This window comes from Epinephelus lanceolatus, chromosome 15 (assembly GCF_041903045.1).
Source record: "Epinephelus lanceolatus isolate andai-2023 chromosome 15, ASM4190304v1, whole genome shotgun sequence".
NCBI lineage: Eukaryota > Metazoa > Chordata > Actinopteri > Perciformes > Serranidae > Epinephelus > Epinephelus lanceolatus.
Window position 1 is genome coordinate 28,672,274 of NC_135748.1, and position 17,415 is coordinate 28,689,688.

Genomic DNA, 17,415 nt, shown 5'->3' on the forward strand with positions numbered 1-17,415 from the left:
TTTTTCCAGCGGATGTCTTAGTTACAAAATGATTGAGCTAACTGGAGTAGTTTCATGTCGTATCCGACAACGGGAGGCTTTTAACAGATGACGTCCTGATGTTAGCTTTGCTGCTAGTGTTAGCTGACCCTGTCAGCTGCAGCCACTGATGCTTTCTAGACATCGTGATTTCCCAAAACTGAATAAATACCACACATAGCAACACAAAACTGCTTTGCTAGCTCAATCATGTTGTAACTAAGATATCCGCTGGAAAAAGTATTTTTTTCACGGACCATTTAATGAGGTATTACCTATTACAGACACCGCTAACGGCTAACAGGGCTAACAGCTAACGGTTAGCCCAGCTAAACGTGCACACAGAAATAGTAATGTTTGTTCAATCATTGTGTTTATAGACTTTACAAACATCGGATTAGTCTAAACGGTGATACAGTGATGTGAAAAATGTGATATATAGGCTATATATATAGCTAAAAGCTCTGCTGGTTTTCTACCCGGAAGTATTTGTAAACAACAAGGTGATTCCCTCTATAGTCCGGCCGGACGGATGAGTCATGGCCTTGTAAAAGATTATGTTTGTTTCTTTTAGTTGGCGAGAATGTGTCGCCGCAAACGCAACAAACATCCACTAACTTTGACGGCATTTTCTGCGAGCACGGCTGAGCCATTTTGTACCGCTACACGTGTTTCTAGTGGGACTATGTTTACAAGCACATGAGTTCAGCGAGCCACCGAAGGACCGCCCTGCAGATTTACTATTGGTTCTGCAACGTAGGGAGTTTTTTAAACTCTGAAATTGTATCCACCCATCTAAACACAAAATCAGGGAGAAAGTCATCAGTCTTTAGTTAAGCAAAGCGTCTAAAGACTGACTTGTGAGTCTACAAATGTTCATGTAGGTGTTTCAGTTTGGGAAAAGAGAAATTAAGGTAAAGGAAAAGAAGAGAAGGGCACAGTAATTTAAATGACCTGTCCAATTCTTTTTTTCCATTTATAAAGTTTTTTATATCATTACGTAGCTTCCCAGTAGTGTTCCTTGTGTATTCAAACCTGAACATTAAATTTTTGTCACAGTGTGCACCTATGACCTGCCATACATGCCGTCTCCTCAGCTCACTCGGTAGTTCTCAACTCACCTCCCCCTCTCCACCACGTCTACCTGCCAGCCTATCACCTGTCCACACATTTCCCGCTCCTCTTGGTCTGCCACGCCCGCTCTCACCTGTGGCCACTATAAAGACCCCAGCTTCACAGACCCTCATTTGCAGATTGTTCTTCACCATATCATGCAAGACTTTCCAGCGTTTATCCCTGGACTGCTTCCTCATTGCCAACCACACCTGCCTTTGACTTTCCTGCTTCATCTGCTCCCCGGTAAACCACTCAGCCTTTTGTCCTCAACCAATAACGGGAATAACGGGAAACGGTTGCACTACTCTTGCAACAGTAGTCTGCAACTGTAACACAGTCAGCGCATTATGTTGGCAACTTGTCTGTGTTGACTGTATGTATATATGTATGTATGTATGTATGTATGTATGTGAATATTGCAGCTGTTTGCACTATACTGCCCAAGACGAATTTCCCTTGCGGGACAATAAAGTTTATCTTATCTCATCTTATCTTATCTTAATAGCAGAGAAGCTCTTGGAGCCTGTCGTCAAGGGGGGTCAGAGGGTTCAGATGACCCCGGCCCTTATGCCATTGCATTGGAAAGAAGTTTTTGAAGTTTTTGAAAAATTTTGGCGATGTTTGATTTTTATGTTTGTTTAGTATTTTTCATTTTGCTACAGTAATTTCTTTTTCTTTTTCTGAACACTTGTGGAGGCATCACTTTCAAAATGGCCTCTCATTGCAATCCATTGATGTCCCCCACCTGTGTTCGCTTATTAATCAAGATTTGGTGACACTCCCTACCAAGCTTATAAAAATGTTCAGCTTGACTCCTGTCCACCCTTTTGCACTCTGTGTAATGGAAGCAGCCATGTTATGGAATAAAGGCTTTTTAACTTAATTCAAATGCATCTGCTCCTGCTCCACACACGAGTGCCTAAAGTTAATTTTTTTCTTCCCATGTGCTGACCCTCTTCTTCAAGAGCACCTGTGTTTTTTCTTGAGTATCATATGATAGAGACGGTCCTCGAGCACACTGCTACGTCGTTCTTGATCTAATAGTTTGTTGAGATATTTCAGTCTGGACCAAAGTGGTGGAATGACTGACATTACACCACTAGTGTGACATGGCTAGCTGGCTAAAAAGCAGTAAGAAATAAAGGTAAAAAAAAAAGACAGAAGTAAAGAAAATCATAGAAGACAAGGATAAAAATGAATGACAGAGACAGAGAGAGAGAAAAGGAGTGACTCACAGGAACAGAAGCAAATCTGACAACCGCGCTGTCATCGACTGAAAGGAGAAGAGAGGAGACAGCGACGACAGAGAAGAATGGGAGAAGAGGGACAATGGTGATGATAGTGGAAAACACAGACACAAGAAAACGGGACCAAAGGTTAAAAGTAAAGGAGGCTTACGAAGACACAGAATGACAGACAGATGAATAAATGATGACAGAAACAGCTGAACAGTCAGTAGCTAATGGAAGGAAACTGAAGACCAGCGTGGCAGTGGGAGGACACAGTGGGATCTCTGGAGCCTAAAGGTCAAAGTTGCATTTTTAGTTGACTGCCTCTCTGTCTGGCTGCTTTAGCGAGCTAATCAACTACAGTTACCTCTACCACAGTGTTAAAACAGCACCGGAGACACATCCGAGACTCACACAGCACAACCAGCCATCAATAATTCAACATAACAATATCTTCAATGCAGTTTCAGCTGCCTCTCTGTCTCCTTTCTTCTGTGTTTTGGCACTTTTTGACACCGAAGCTGGCGAAGAAGAATGACTTGTTTTAAACATTTTAAGCCATCAACCATCAAGCTCCACCAAGCTGTGCTCTCGCTACAATGACGGATGTCTTTAAGGAGAGTGGATGTGGGTGTGGTTGTGAGTGCTTATGTGAGGTAATCGGGCGAGGAGGGGAGGATCCTCTGGCCAATCTGTTTCTTATCAATCCTGGATGGAAGGCTTGTTTCTGTAATTGACGTTATATGGTGCCTTCAAGTGGAGTGATCACAACATAAGTCCAATTGAGCGACACACAGATGTGATAGCTTAAAGGTCCAGTGTGAAGTAAGGGGCATCTATTGGCGGAAATGGTATAAAATATACTCATCGGCTACTTTATTAGGTACACCTGTTCAAACCTGCTGAAGTTCAAAACCGAGATCAGAATGAGGAAGAAAGGTGATTTACATGACTTGAACATGGCATGGTTGTTGGTGCCAGACAGGCTGATCTACTGGGATTTTCACACACAACCATCTCCAGGGTTTACAAAGGATGGTCCAAAAGTGAGCGGCAGTTCTCTGGGTGAAAATGCCTTGTTGATGCCAGAGGTCAGAGGAGAATGGCCAGACTGGTTCAAGATGACAGAAAGGCAACAGTAACTCAAATAACCACTGGTTACAACCAAGGTCTGCAGAAGACCATCTCTGAACCAACAACACGTCCAACCTTGAAGCAGATGGGCTACAGCAGCAGAAGACCACATCAGGTGCCACTCCTGTCAGCTAACACCAGGAAACTGAGGCTACAGTTCACACAGGCTCACCAAAACTGGACAATAGAAGATTGGAAAAATGTTGCCTGGTCTGATGAGTCTGGATTTCTGCTGTAACATTCAGATGGTAGGGTCAGAATTTGGCTTCATGGATCCATCCTGCCTTGTATCAACAGTTCAGGCTGGTGGTGGTGGTGTAATGGTGTGGGGATATTTTCGTGGAGCATGCGCCGAGTGACTAGGCCAGTTTGGGACCAATTGACTGTATACATGCAGGAGTAATTTGACTCCTGATTGCATTATCTGGGTGTGTTAGTCCGACTTTGAGAGATTCGATTTAGCACGATTTTAGTCAGACTAATGTGTTACCATGTATTTTAAAAGTCTGGTTTTAGTCGGACTTACACGATAAATCGATTTTCTCTGATGTCATGTGAACATACTTAGTCATGTAGCAAGTGTTCTTAAAACATTAACCAGCAATCCACACATGTTGTGTACTCATGGCGAACATACAGAGCAACCTCACAAGTTACATTTAAAGGCAGCATTGTGGTTTCCAACCAAACACATAAGAGTGAACACTTAGTGTGAGGTAAAGTGCAAAGTAAAGAGGAGCTCCTGATCGAGCAAAGCAGCCCTCTAAGATGCTGCAGGCTATTACCAAAATGTAAATTATCACAATATTAATATTCTATAATTTTGCAACCCCCTATTGTCTCTAATGTTCCTGTCTTTTGAACAAATGTGCCAGCAAGACTGAACCGTTATATTCATAATTAAATTCAAAATTAAAGCTTTCTGTGAAATTCAGAGATGCACAGAATTAACAGCCCAGTCACCAGAGGGTAATGTTGGTATTGTACATTTCTGCAAACCATCAACATATTACAATCATACATTCATAACATATCAAATCAAGATTTCTAACGTGATGACATATATGAGCTGACATTGTTGTCGGTAGGGGGACGGGATGATGGATGGCGTGACACCTTGGCGAGACGCCTGCCAACCTGCAGACCACTGCAGAGCTGTGTTTGAGACCAACAAAAAGCAAAACCCGTGTTTTCACTGGTGTGTTTCAGGCACCAAACGGGGGTGTTTTTTAGCATTCCATTGCGGTTTTTCCACCAGAGACAGCCCCAAGAAAAGCTGTTGTTTTTACAGAGACTTCAACAGCTTTTCTAGCCATGACTGTGCCACCAAAACCAGGTTTTTAAAGCTTAAACATGATCTTTTCCTGATCATAACTGTTTTTTGTGCATAAATCTAACCAAATCTAGCCTAATGTAACGTTTCAATGTATCTGCTGCATAATAACATACAAATATAATGTACCTGTGGTTTAAAGAAATGCACATTGCGAACATTTTTGTCTGTAGGAAGGGTTGCAGCAGCAGAATCCTACTGGACGCTTGTTATGGAGCCCAGATTATTTGTGGCAATAATGGCCTTTCTGTTTACTTTTGGTGTGAAAGCCCTGTGAGATGGCTTTCATGAAGGCTATCGTACATGAAGCAGGTGCATTTGTGCGTGTGTGTGTTCAAGAGACTTGCTGCTTTTGCCATTTTTTTTTCTACAACATTGCTGTGATAAAGCTCCCTGATCCGTCTCCTCTGGTGCAGCCCGGCCTGTGTCAGGGCCCTAAACTGTGTCAGTAATATTCCATTGAAGGTGATAATACAATCAGGACAGCGAGGCTTTCAGCAGATTATGGCGGCTGGAAGGAGAGCAACAACATGTGTTTGGGTGTGTTTACGGGTGCGGGTGGGTGTCACCTGTCCTATATGAGTCACATCTGTCAGTGAAGGAGATTGTAGTTGAATTTCAACACTGTAGGTATGGCTTTCTGAACAATACTTCTATACGTCAATGTATTAAATGAAGATGTGTGTTCTCAAGCACATAATTATCTTTAATTAAAGGTTTTATAGGATGGCTAAATATGATTGGCACAGGCTGACCAATCATAGCGTAGCACTGGGCCAATTCAGAGACCAGGGTCCGACAACAACACAGCTGTGCTCCATTGACTCTAATGCAGTTGTTTCAGATTTCCTTCATTTTCAGGCTGGTGTTGTGGATTTGGAGCTAAATGTTGTGCCTGGAGCACGTTGTGTATTAACGATACAAAGCTCCCTCACACACAGAGCTACTGTAGATACACAAGTACCGCAGGTTTTAAGTACGTAAGTGCACCGTGTTCCCCGTTTGGCTGCTTCACTGTTACTCTGGAATATCTGAAGCTTTAGATGGATAACCTTTTGACCTGTCCTCAATTCCAAAACAAACACATGAATGATTTATCCAAAGTAAACCAGATCAGAGTATACTGCTAAATTACAAACAGGGATAAAGGCTCCAGATTGAAGCAGCTGTTAATGTGTGTGTGTGTGTGTGTGTGTGTGTGTGTGTGTGTGTGTGTGTGTGTGTGTGTACGAGTGTGTGTTTGTACGGTGCAAATCCTCTTTGAGAGGCCAGTTTTGAGCAGTCTGCTAATTATCACATTCTCTCTGATCTTGGATTAAACTACAGTCACACACCCCCACCCCCAACAACACCCTGGCAACAAGACTGCACGGCAACAGTGTGGAAACAGAGCACCATGGAAACAGCCTCTCTCCTCCACGCATTGGTGGATGATGGGAAATGGTGTTCAGGTGGAGAGGACTGTGGGATACACTGTACTGTATCATTATTTTCCTCTATTTACTATTTTTATTCTATTTATTTGTTTGTATTTATGTATTATATTGTGCAATTTACAATTACAATTTACTTTGCTGTATACAAAGTGAAAAAATAAGTATGTTTGAGTGTGTAAAATGAAGCAATCTGGGGAAAAACATTAATATCCCAGTATGGTGATGGAGACTTGAGACATAATCAGTCTCTTACCAGTCCAAGATTACTTATACTGCAGATTTCACTTGTCTGAGTCCCATATAATTGATCTGAGAATACCTAATTTGACAATATAAACTGGTAATAGATTACTGAATCACCCAAAAAATTAATCTGTTGGCTATTTCATAATACTTTACAGAGCAACTATTTTAATAATCATTTTTGTCATTTTTTTCTGACAAAAATCCCCCAAAATTCATTGCTTGGTTCATTTGTAAAATGTTAGGATTGTCTGCTCTTGTGTTATGTATCATTTAAAGTAAATAAAAAAAGACATTAAAAGACATTTTAAAATGTCCTCTTGGACTTAAGGAAATTGTGCTTGGCGTTTTGTTCTTTTTTTCAGTTTTCTAACATTATACAGACCAAACAATTAACTGAATCAACGATAAAGTAATCAGCATATTAATCAATAATAAGAAAAGTCATTAGCTGCAGCCCTGTGTAACCATTAGTTTAACCATTCAAACAGGCCTCAGTGCAGAAGCCTACACAAGTCTGGAAATTCTAAAGGTGTGTTCAGTTCAAACATGAAGAAGATTTTTACAAAGTCAATGTAAAGATGCAACTAGATGTCGAAATGTTTCAGCTTAAATGAAACTTTTGCAGGACACTGTGTCACAACAGTTTAATAGTGTATCAAGCTGAGATTCTCCTGATGTTACTGAGAATCAGAAATGTTGGCCAAACTTATTGTCGTCATCTGTGGGAACCCGAAGCAAAGGACAGAACAAAAAAGGACAGGGCTCGGCAAAAAGTGAGCAAAGCCATGGGACCACGTGGAAAGTTTTGAAAATATGTATTTGTTACTTGATTCCAGATATCGGTTGTACTTTACTATTAACAGTATTGGGAAGGTTACTTTTGTAATAGATAACAGATTACTGGTTATCCTGTTAAAAATGTCATAAATAATGTAACTATTTTAATTGCTTCATCAAAGTAATGTAACTCATTATATGTGATTACTTTTTCATTGGGCTACTCTTTGAACAAATATAAGCTGAAAATGTCTGACAAAATGTAAAGATAGGATAGTCACTCTAACTCCACCCTGTCAGAATCCGTGACCCAGCCCCTAAAGCCTAACCCTAGCCACAAAACAGCTCAAAAAAACTTTTAATGGACTCTGGTCCTGGGACACAGAATTTCATGTTATAACTGCTATTCCTGTGTGGCGAAAAAACGCAAAGCAACAAATCTAATATTATATTCTACATATGTGCTTTTTTACAGAGAAGAATATATTCAGATGTAACCCCTGTGTAATACCCAACATTTTGATTGATAACTGTAACTGATCAATTACATTTATTTTGTAATTTAATAATATGTAACTAGTTACTCCCCAACACTGACAATGAACCAAGTTAGCACTAACGTTAGCATTAGCTGCCTTCCCAAGTTAGTTAGCACAACCGTTGGCACAGCTGGCTTTCCCAGCATACTTGTCAGTGGCCGAATTCTTGCAAGTAACACAACAAAATTTGCATTTTGTCTAAACACACCTTAAGAAATGATCCTTTAACTCACGAGTGAGCCTAGATAAGCATGGATGGATTACATAACTAGTCTACAGGGCACAGGCCCAGGGGCCCCTCTGGCCTTTACCAGCAAAATGTCACTCGAAGAGACACATAGCTTCTGACCAGGAAGAGACTGAAAATGACCACCAAGAAACATACAACTGCAAAGAGATGCAAAATAGCTGCAAAGAGACACAATATGACAACAAAGAGACTCAAAACCACCTCAAAAAGACACAAAATGACCACAAAGAGACAAAAGTAGCACTGAGAAATGAGCAACAACTATAAAATCTGTGTGTTTTGCTCTTGTGTATTGAGGTGTATAGTGGTGGGGCCTTCTTCCTGTCTGTGCCCAAGGGCCCATTGTCTCCTAATCCGCCCATGTATAAAAGAAATTACATATCCTGCAATGTACCACAAAAGAAATACTCATCGTTACATTTATTGTTATCAAACTAATCCTCTGTAAATTTTCATAGTTATATCACCCAGTTCCACCACAGCCCTTTTAAGAGAAGAGAAGGATTCTGGGAGGAGTTGTTTTATTCACACACATTAAAAAAAGCTTTGATGCATTTTACTGAAGCAGATCTGTAGTCTCACACCTACACAGGCAGAACAAGCAGGAGAGTGAGACGAAGGAAGGAAGAAGGGGGAAGGAGAGACAGGGAAAGACAGAGCTGGAGAAATGCCAGGAAGAGGAGGGAGAGCCGAAAGTGTTTGGTCGACTGAGATGGAGAAGCACCAAGTGAGTGGCCGCGGGGAGAGAGACAGCATCAGAGGGAAGGGAAGAGAAGACAGAGAGAGAGAGAAGCAAAGCTGATGCAGCTCCTGAGCAGAACAAATGTGTTTGGAGCTGCTGAATATAGGTCACACATCTCCAGTGACTGTTCCCTTCCCTCTACTGAACCAGCTTCCTGCAGCATGCACTTCATATGAAATCCTGCATAATTTGGACCACAGTCTATGGACTGCTAAATTTACCCCTAAGAGCTTTTGACGTCACAATGCATTGCACAAAAGAAAGGGCTGATTTGTTCCAGCAATTAGACAACACCCTAACTTTCGAGCTTCAACATGGAAGCTGCTCTCTGCATGGTTTTCATGTATGTTTCACAGCCTATACGCAAGGAGCCGCACAGAATGCATCCAGCTGATTAATATTTTACTGCTCTTTGCATGAAAAATCAACCTCACTGTGCGAAAGATTTTATTGCTCTATAATTATATTCAGCAGGGTATGTAGTGGCCACTCTACAAATTGCAATTGAGTAGTAAATAATTATTTACAGCCCATTCAGAGTGAGGGAAACGACAGAGCAAAGGCAGAAAAGGAAGGTGAGGACTGTGTACTGAGTGAAGACAGGACAGCAAGCAAGGCAGATATGATACAGCAACAGTGACAGCAGGCTTGAGATAATGTGTCAAAGCTGTTCTTTCCACCTTCACACCTGTCTATCTCCTGGTTATCGGCCCGTGGCGGATGTGCAGCTGTAATACGGTCCAGACCTAACACACACACACACACACACACACACACACACCATGAAAACACAAAATGTCATCCATCTTGCTCAGACACACACATACAGAAATGTAGGTCCTCCGTTACACTGTGTTACAGAACTATGAACACAGAAGTACGTGAAATGGGCATGACCTCTTTACAGTGCAGTACATAGAGTGCCGAAGTCACGCCCCTTCCGGTAGAGCTCATGGGACCTTAGATCGGAAAAAATATGAATGGCAGTGAATGGGGAGAGCAATATTATCTTTTGTTCCCGTTTGAGTTACGACATGAAATCTAAATATGTTGTTAATGAATTTAAAACATACATTTTAAGGTCAAGAAAGTCATACTTTGTGGTAAAACTGTTGAGATATAAGCTTTTTAATTAGAAAGACTCAAGAGTACACAAGAGGAGGTCGCGTATGTGACGTCATAGCGTTCGCTCGCTTCCTGCAGCTTGGCCTCCCCGCTTAAAGGGCCAGTGTGTAAAATGGGTTGAAAACAGTGACATCAGTGGTCAAATTCTAGATTGCAGGGCTCACTCACTCACCCCTCCCGTCGGGTAAATGACGACGGCCTCGTAGGGACAAAAAGCCTTGCGCACGAGTTTTTCAGGAGTAGGTCTATCTAGCGCTGAGTTGTATGTTTATTTAGAAATCTAAGCCATGTTACGATATTGTAATGAATCCCTCATGAGCAGGAGACCAGAGGAGGAGGAGGAGGCCAGTTTATTTGAGCACTCCAAAAACTCCGGTAACACTCCACTCCGTCCCAAACTCTGACTCTTCTGGCGTAACAGACACACTGCATAACTTTACACACACACTCGTTTACCATACCGAGTGTGGACCCCCCCTCCCCTCTCTGCTCAATCTCCAGCCCGCACACTAACTGACAGCGTAGCCGGTCAACAGAGCTCAGCTGTTTATTTAGCCTAGCGATATCTCCGGACTATAGTAGCTGCAATGGTCGACTTTGAATGCGATTTTGAAGAGTTTCTTGTAGCGGACACAGACCCAGAGCCATACCTGTTTGAGCCGGAGCACACAGATGAGGAACTCCACGTGTTTGATGCTGAGCGGGTGAGAAGAGAGGCTGAATGCACAGAATGGGATTCGGTGCTACTGCTACCATTGTTGGGGAGATATATCACCAGGAGGAAAAGCGCCGCAGAGAGTGCATCACAAGGAGTGAAGTTGCGTCTTCTTTTCCTCGCAGATGACGGTTCGGGTTCATTCTCTCCTGTTGCGTGGTAAGTGTGGTCCATTCGCAAACTTTATAACTAAAAAAACTTTTCACTACTCTCTATCTACGAACTACTAACACTCTGCTGTTTCCTCCTCCTTCTTCCTTCCTCCCACTGTCTTCGTTGGTTTATTTACACATGCGAAACGCGTTCTCTGGCTGGCTGGATTGTCCGCTCGGTCTGCCGTACATACATGGCGGCGCAAGATGGCGACCTCTCTAAAGCAAGGCCCTTGCTATATATATATATATAAAAGCATAACTATAAGGCTACGAAAACCAAACAAATTTTATTTTAGAGCGATTATACACTTGTATAAACATATTAATGGGTAGAAGATTCAAATTCAGATTGACAATAAACCATGCCAAATATTACACACTGGCCCTTTAAATTCCACTGTTTTATGATTAATCGATTTATGATTGAAGATGTCTGTGTGTTTTGTGCCAGGTTGCAGTCACTCCAAGCTGCTGGAAGCGAGCGAAAGCTATGACGTCACATACGTGACCGCCTCCTGTGTAGTCTTTCTAATTACGTTTTTTCAAAAGCTTGTATCTCAACAGTTTTACCACAAAGTATGACTTCCTTGACCTTAAAATTTATGTTTTAAATTCATTAACGACATATTTGGATTTCATGTCACAACTCAAATGGGACCAAAAGATAATATTTCTCTCCTCATTCACTGCCATTCATATTTTTTCCGATCTAAGGTCCCATGAGCTTCACTGGAAGGGGCGTGACTTCGGCACTCTATTGGCATGAAGTAGAGTGCCCCAGGGATGAGGATTTTCTGTAGGCTGACGTGGAAGTTAGCATTGCACCGGTACCCTTTTCAAAAAGTCTATGGGATTTTTCCATTGAATTTTGGATTATTAACGAAAATAAACTCTTTGGCAAACAAAATGATACTTACACATTTTGTTTCACATAATTTCACAAATGACACCACTTTCATGATCACTGAAGCATGCAATCACCAGAAGTCAAAAGCTAGCATTAAGCTATTAAACTACATTACAGTCACGTTAGCTAACGCAACCACCGTAACAAGACTGTAAAGCCGTGTTCCACGTGGCTCGGCGGAATGAAGCTCTTTAGTCCTACTTAGCCACATGTTAGCAATTGCCTTTTTTTAGGACACATGAAAGCTTCAAAGTTCACGAGTAGGTTATTTACTTACATATTTTATGTCTTAAAACAAACGTCAAAGTCTCTCAAGCTTGTGTTAACCACAGACCTTATTTCAGTCATCAAATTTACTGACTTCAAGACATGGGAAGCGGGAGTAGGGATGAGCGAGTACACTATTATCGGTATCTGTGTCTGTATCTGTTCAACCAACTAAATTATCTGTATCTGTGCACTGAATGGTCAGAGTTTATGCCACAAGTAGGGTTGGGCCTAATTGGAAGTTATTATTTTAAGCCTGAAATTTATATGGATTGATTAGAAGTTGCAATATTTATTACCTATGAGAAAAGTATTTACAGAACAGCCTCAGAATTGAGCTTCAGATCATTTTTATCACAAGAGTAACAGAATAAACACCACTATGCAAATGAGGATTTTCCTTTATCACAGATAATAACACATTTTACTCGTATGATAATCGTACTTGTAAAAAGCACATTATGTCTATTCGGCTCAACCCTAACCAGGAGTGCTAAAATGCTCACTCATTTCTGGGTTCAGGACTCATTCCTGGCACTCTGTATAAATGAAAAATAATGTCGACAATGCTAATGCAAAGTCATTATGAATGGTCGCAGTTTCGTTATGATCTTCTCAGCAGATGGAGTTTGCCCAGTTGTCATATTGTAGATGTTTAAATTTGCATTTTCTCTGAGCACTTAAAGGACTTTTCTTCTATTGTCTTTTTTGATTCTATTCTAAGGTACTTTGACATAATAAAAATGCAGTACTGACTTTGGGCAATGCCCTGAATTTGATTCTGATTAGCTTATCAATAGGAAAAGTTAGCTAAGTTAAAAAAAAAAGGTTTGATTGGAAATCTATATTATAACTAGTTCTTACATAGAGGGTTAGTTGTTACTAATGGCCTGGGTACCAGTACTCAATACCTTTAAGGTATCGACCAATGACCCAGTACGAAGTAGTAGCCAAACTTCTTCAGTCAAATGATACCTGCATCCAATCCTTTTTGTACCCAGATCTAGAAAAAATTACCACGTATTTGTATGATTTTGCTGGCAGCCAATCACTGCAAGTGCTCTTTAATTTAACACGTGTGTGATTGGCCTATTTCCAAAGCAGCTACAAGACATAGTCTGTGGTGTGGTGAAGTCGAGTGCTGTGAATTTGAAGAATTTGTGCTGAGATTCCACCAAAACATTCCAAAGTATGGCAGTACTACAAGCCTGTGGTGTTTGGTGGCATTTTACGCAACTGAATGTTTCCATTCACATGATGGGTATCGAATGAAGTAGAAAAAAAGGTATCAAATTAAGTACTCTATTGGTATCAGTGTCACTTTAAGGGTATTTGTACTGGCACTGGTGCTGTGATTTGACTAAACGATACCCAGCCCTAGCTGTTACTGAATATTGACACCCAGTTACTGTCAGTTAACTATAGTGGCTTACTGAGCAGGCACAGTTTAATGGTTCGTACTAAAGTAATCAATTGGAGCTGAGTGTAGCTGTGATTTGCTTCAGTAGTGATTAGTTTGATTAACAACAAAGAAGGGATTACCCAAACTTTGTATTGTAGTACATGAAGATCACTTCTTGGCCATGTTCAGGATATTTATGCCAAGATCACATCGAAACAATCTGCAGTATTCTAATGACCCTTTAGGGCTTTCACTGTACTCTCTACTGTAGTATCCTCTAGCTTTTCTCATGCATGTTTTTCAGCTAAGCTAACCAGAAAAAGACTTATTCTTGTTTGTATTTAGATCCCATAATGTCACTGCAACTACCCCACTACTAACCAATCCAGTTTGAATATGAGGGGATTATACAGTAGTCTACTGCCACCTGACATTTCATGCTCGGCCGGTCAGCCAGCTATCATGTTTTCTGCCTGGCTTGAGAGAGGGAGGTCAGCTGTTCACTCTTCCTGGTTTAAGGGATAGAGAGACAAGTGGGGGGACGCATACAGGATATAAGATTGAGGGATGGAGTGATGAAGATAGAAGAGGAATGAAACTAAAGTGGATGTTGGGCAGACACTTCTCAAGAGGATTGATTACTCAGCGCCCCACTGCATGAAGTCATGTTTCTGGGTATCAGATATGCAGCTTATGCAGGACTGCAGGCCTGAACATCATAACTCAATAAGTCACTCCATTTTCAGGTCTCACATAGGCTCTCACAGTCTGTGCTGCGTGGTGGGGCTGCAGGGTTTGTGATGTGCTGGTCTGGGAATCGATACTGTGATCAATATATTACAAACAGACTGATGGGAAATGGAGCAGGAGTGATGGTTGTTACACTTAGCTGTTGTGGTATGATCATCTAAATTATTGCCAGGATTCAATGGACAACCCAATCCCCAGGAAACATGTTGGCATTGCATGTTTCTGCAAACCATGGATATGGTGTATGCACGGGAATTTGTAGCAGATACATTGAAACTTTACATTTCAACAATGGTGTGGTTAAGTTAAGGCACAAAAAACAATTGATAATGGTTAGGAATAGATGGTGTTTTGGCTTAAAAAAACAGTTTTGGAGGCATAGTCCCTGCTAGAAAGGAGGCAATGTTTCAGTAAGAAACAACCACTTTTCTTGGCACTATCCCCAAAAACAGAGATGGGTTGCTACAAATCACCCTTGTTAGGTGCCTAAAAAGCCACTGACAAAATAGTGACAGGTCACTACAAAACACCCACTCTCAGTGCCAACAAAGCCACTGGTTAAACAGTGATGGGTCGCTACCAAACACCCAAGTTTAATTCCTAAAAAGTGACTGGTAAAACAGTGATGAGTTGCTTCAAAACACCCACATTTAGAGGTTAAAAAACCACTGGACAAACAGTGACATGTTGCCACAAAACACACGTTTAGGACCTAAGAAGTCACTGGGCAAACAATGACAGGTTGCTACAAAACATCCACATTTAAAAATCTAAAAATCCGCTGGAAAAACAGTGACAGGTCACTACAAAACACCCATGTTTAGTGCCTAAAAAGCTGCTGAAAAAACAGTGACAAATCACAAATGCTGAGTGGCTAAAAAGTCACTGGACAACCAGTGATGGGTCATTACAAAACACCCAAGTTTAGGACCTAAAAAGTCACTGGGCAAACAGTGACAGTTTGCTACAAAACATCCACATTTAGTGCCTAAACAGCTGCTGAATAAACAGTGACAAGTTGCTACAAAACTGCAAACTTTAGTGCCTAAAAATCTGCAGATAAGCAATGACAGGTCACTAAAAAACATCTACATTTAGTGCCTAAAAAGCCGCTGGAAAAACAGTGACAGATCACTTAAAACACCCATGTATAGTGGCTAAAAGGTCACTGGAAAAACAGTGACGGGTGGCTACAAAACACCCACGTTTAGTGCCTAAAACGCTGTTGGAAAAACAGTAACAGGTCACTACAAGACACCCATGTTTAGTGGCTAAAATGTTACTGGACAAACAGTGATGAGTTGCTACAAAACACCACTGTGAAGTGGTTGATAAATCACTGGACAAACAGTGATGGGTCGCTACAAAACAAAAAAAAGAAAAAAGCTAAAAAAGCTGGAAACACAACAATGACTCACTAAATCACAACCGGTTTTGTTGTTTTTTGGTCTCAAACAAGGGTCTGCAGTGGTCTTCAACTTGACAGCCATCTCACCAAGGTGACACGCCACCCACCATCCCCTCCTCCTCCTCCCAGTGACAAAGACAGGCCATATATTACATCACTTATGAAACATTAACATATCACATGAACTGGGCAAATGTTACATATCTGTGGTTTCCAGAAATCTACAGTGCCAACATTTTTTTTCAGGTGACTGGGCTACAATTGATCACACCTCTAGTTTTCCCAGCAACAGCCAGAAAACGATGGGCCTCGGACACCACTGCTCACCATGGCCCTGGTACTCACACAAACTTAATACCCGCACAACCACTCACACACACTAATAAATGGCATGACATCACTGCCAATGTGAGAGGCATTTAAACCCATATCAGATTAACTTAAGAGGGAGGAGGATAAGTAGCTTGGAGAGGACGGATATTGGCATCAAAGTCAGCGGACAAGACGGCGTTTTGTGAGATTGTGTGGTTACACGGGCCACTGAATGGTGTGTATGGACCAAAATGAAATGAAGGGAGGGGGGAGAGGTAAGAGCTTGCATCTCCTGAGGGGGCTGACAGTGTACAATGAAGACCCTACATGGAGGGAAGAAGGGATGGAGATATAGAGGAGGTGAATTGCTGGAACACTGTGGATCTGAATGGAAAACCCATCAGGTTTGGTTTTATGAGAATCAGATAAGGATGCTGGAGGTGAAAAGGGAAGAGTTGTCTCCAGCAGGCAGTGGAGGAATGAAGGCTGAATTAATAAACTGATTTAACTAATATTCAATTAGATACCAGTTGTTAATCATTTGTCTCACCTAGGCTGCTCATCCACATACACATACATGCACACAAACATCCCTCATCCCCCTCTTCCTCCTTCACACCCTCCCCAGCTCCCGCAGCCGTGTACCGACCCATACCCACCCATGGATCCCAGCTCCATCCCTCTTAAAAAGCACAGACAGGGTCTCTTCACAGCAGCACGGTGTGGGAGGGCTGTTGCTGTAGGTCAACACGGTCTACCCTCCGTTAACAGATTGGCTTTAATCCGGGAGCAAGCCGTATGGATGCAAAAGCCCGTGTCAGCTCTCGTTTGGCCAATTTATCTGCGGCTCTGCTCTGAATTAATTCACCAAGCCGGCAGCCAGGCCCTGATGCTCTGCAGTGACCATAAAATAAACTGTGTGTTTATTCTCAATCGACACAGGCATGCAGTTAAAGCACAGGCCAGGGTTTTGTTGGAAACGGTCGACGGATGCAAAAGCAACACCTGCCGTAACCAAACCCGATGAAAATCAAAAAGCATCTTGCAGCACAGGCCGTGCATCGGTGCAAATGTAGCCTGTATCACACCGCGACATGCTCAATCTGACATTAATGTTCATGTCGATAACAGTGACACACATTCTCCATAGCTTACCTCCGTGAAAAACGCCTCCATCCTCCCTACTCCTCCCAGACGACGCGCGCCCGGCCCCGCAGAGCGCAGACACCGGCTTCGGTCCCGTGTGCGCAAATCTCACCAACGGAAGGGTGAGCGTGCTTGTCAAGATGGGGAAAAGGTAGCGGTGTCTCCGTGCTGGTGTTTCCCATTCACAGAGCGTTTGTCTTCATCTCCGAAATGCTTCAATCGCCCAAACACACCTCAGCAGCAGTCCGGGCTCTATGCGCAAAAATCCACATGAGAAAAATCCAAGCAGGCTGTGATGAAAAATTAAAAATGTCCACGCCAGGGATCCGTCGGTGGAGCGCTAATTGAAGCGCCCCGGTTTTCCCGGCCTGCCTCGTTTCACTGTGACAGTGTATGTGCATGTGTATG

General features: G+C 42.0%; 1 protein-coding gene across 1 annotated transcript in view; it reads right to left on the minus strand.

The window, feature by feature from the left end:
* Nucleotides 1–17,174, minus strand: part of myo10l1 (myosin X, like 1) — a 77,904-nt gene extending 60,730 nt beyond the window's left edge. Inside the window, exon 1 of the mRNA XM_033642773.2 lies at nucleotides 17,017–17,174. Within this exon, the coding sequence (XP_033498664.1) occupies nucleotides 17,017–17,037 (21 nt within the window). The 5' untranslated portion in view covers nucleotides 17,038–17,174. The remainder of the gene's footprint in view (nucleotides 1–17,016) is intronic.
* Nucleotides 17,175–17,415: the final 241 nt, after the last annotated feature.